This window comes from Protopterus annectens, chromosome 1.part0 (genome assembly GCF_019279795.1).
Source record: "Protopterus annectens isolate FY-2018-M chromosome 1.part0, PAN1.0, whole genome shotgun sequence".
Taxonomy (NCBI): domain Eukaryota; kingdom Metazoa; phylum Chordata; order Ceratodontiformes; family Protopteridae; genus Protopterus; species Protopterus annectens.
This window is the reverse complement of record NC_056725.1, coordinates 134,872,056-134,874,555: the sequence shown is the minus strand read 5'-3', so window position 1 is coordinate 134,874,555 and position 2,500 is coordinate 134,872,056. Positions and strand designations below refer to the sequence as shown.

General features: G+C 41.8%; 1 protein-coding gene across 2 annotated transcripts in view; it reads right to left on the bottom strand.

Moving 5' to 3' along the window:
- TRAF5 (TNF receptor associated factor 5) overlaps nucleotides 1-2,468 on the bottom strand; it is an 845,712-nt gene extending 843,244 nt beyond the window's left edge. For both annotated transcript variants that reach the window (XM_044089770.1, XM_044089851.1), the window contains exon 1: nucleotides 2,093-2,468. In XM_044089770.1, the coding sequence (XP_043945705.1) occupies nucleotides 2,093-2,310 (218 nt within the window). In that variant the 5' untranslated portion in view covers nucleotides 2,311-2,468. The remainder of the gene's footprint in view (nucleotides 1-2,092) is intronic.
- Between the last annotated feature and the right edge of the window lie 32 nt (nucleotides 2,469-2,500).

Sequence of the window (2,500 nt, the reverse complement as noted above, 5' to 3'; positions counted from 1 at the left end):
TTTCAAGAGTTTCCAGTTACATGTTTCGAGATCATTTTGAAACAAATCACTGTTAAAGTTTTTGGTAGAGCGTATTATTCTAATGTTAGGAAGGTTTAGATAGTCGGTCTTTACTCTACAGATGTAGGTTAGGCAGTGGTCACTGAGGTCATCAGGCATAGTTCCTACTTTGTAAGAGACATTAACTTTGTTTATAAGTATCCAGTCTAAGATACTCTGTCTCTTACTTGGTTTATTAAACCTAGTAGTGGTGGTAATGGATTGAGTAAAACCATGTAGGTTTATATGACAGGAGGGATTGTCGTTACTAATAGTATTCCAGTCTATATTAAAGTCGCCCAGAATTATAGTTTCTTGAGGGAAGTTTGTGGAAGTGCAGCTGAGGAAGTCTTCTAAGATTGGTATGTTGTTGCCTGGAGGTATGTACATACACATGATGGAGAGAGCTTTTTGAGCGTTTAACTGAAGTTTAGTAATGATGGCTTCAGCACTAGGATCTTGGGTTGGGCAGGCTGGGAGGGTGGAAATGCTAAGATGGTTCTTAAATAGAATTGCCACACCACCACCTTTACGTTTAGTACGATCAAGCCTATGTATATTATAGCCTTGGGGTATGATTTCAGTGTCTTTGGTGGCTGGCTTTAGCCAGGTCTCAGAGGCACAGAATGTCAAAGTGGTGAATGTCTAACAGGGCATGTAAATAGGGTACTTTGTTATTTACACTTTGTATATTTAGATGACCTATGAGAAGGGTGTTATTGAGGTTATGCTTAGATACTTGAGGGGAGGGATTTGATGGACCTGGGTTGGGGTGAATATCACCGTCTTGTAGGGTTGGAGTATAAGGTCTGGGTGTGAGGTTGCTTTTAAGAAGGGTTAGTTTCATTTTTTTTATCAGAGGGAAAGGTGTAGGTAAGATGATAGTGTCTATGGAATTTGGGAAGGTGATAGCTAGGGGAGGATGTGGAATTTAAGAAGGAGGTAAGAGAGGTGTAGAAGATACTTGTATGTTTATTTATAAGGTCTGGCTGGTAAATAAGTGGGTGTTCAAAGAAGGTAAGAAGGTAAGAAGAATAGAGAGGTAGAGAATAATAATAAGAATATTACCATGGTGGGTATGTATGGAGCCATTTGTAGAAGTGGTGAGGTAAGGGAAGTTATAAAGTAATAGAGCAAGAGAGGGTGAGAGAGGTGAAGTTTTAGGTAAAGTGCAAAGAGGAAAGAAGGAAAAGAAGTAATAGGTAGATATGAAGGGGTATGAAAAGAGAATACAAAGTGTAGGTGTAGAGAATAAAAGTATACAAGAAGAAAGTAAGGTGTAGAAGAGGATAGAAGTTAGTGAATGGAGAGTAGGTAGGTTTTAGGAGTAGAGGAAGAAGAGGGGGTGGAAGAGTGTGTAAGGAGGGGAGGGGTTGAGTTTTTGGCGGGAAAGAACAGGATGGGATGTAAGAGTAAGGGGGTGTGGCAAGGGAAGTATAAGGTTAGGACCCCTGAGGGTGGGTGGGAATTGGGGGTAGGGAGAGGAGCGGAGTGAGCCGCTTAGAGGCGAGAGCCGGAGACTCTAGAAGAGAGAGGAAGGAAAAGTAACAGAGAAAGTTAGCAAATAGAAGGCTTGAGATAGAAAGGGAAGGGGAGTGGGTCACAGAGCACTAGAGATGGAAAGGAATGGAGTGAGAAGGTGAGGGTAGGAAGAATATGGAAGGGAACTATCCAGTTTTGTAGGTCTTGGAGTGGACAGAGTGATGCCTAGTGGACACAGAAGTCAAGGTACAGAGAGGAGTCACAAGGTTCAGGGGTAGGAAAGACAAAAGGACATACACTACTGGGAGGGTGAGTACAGGCTAAGTACAACACTAAGGACAGAGAGAGGAAGATTAAACAGAGTAAGGGGTAGGAGGGGCTGCTGCTAGGAAACTAGGTGGGAGCAAACCAAAACAGCACAAGATAAAAATGGGAAGAGACCATAAACAAATTAAGTAAACATACTCTCTTAAAGCTTGAGGTAGTGAGTTTGTAGAAGAGTGCACAACACTATTGAACAAACAAATGAAAAAGATTAAAACTGCACTGAAATTATATCACACTGACTTACATCAAAGTTGTTATGCACTGCTGGCAAAACCTGTGTCCACATCCAGTTTGGTTTGGATTGTGAAGGACTGTACGACAGTATGCACACCTGTATCGCTCTTCCAGTTTTTCAACAAACTGATATTCAATGGTGAAGTCAAAATCTATAGAAGTTGAAGAGCTGGAATCCTGCCGTGTAAAGACATTCAGTGCGAAAGCAGAATATTCCTCAGTGGCCATGAAACCACACAAATCTATTGATGGCTGGCTTCACACAGAATTCTACAGCTGCTTCCTGGTGATTCAGGGCAAAGTGTACCACAAGCTGTACTGTAGCACTGGGTACGAGACACAAGATGAAATGCTGTCATATCTTCACCTTTAAACTCTGCATGACTTCCGCATAAATCCACGAATGCGTTCAAAGCTC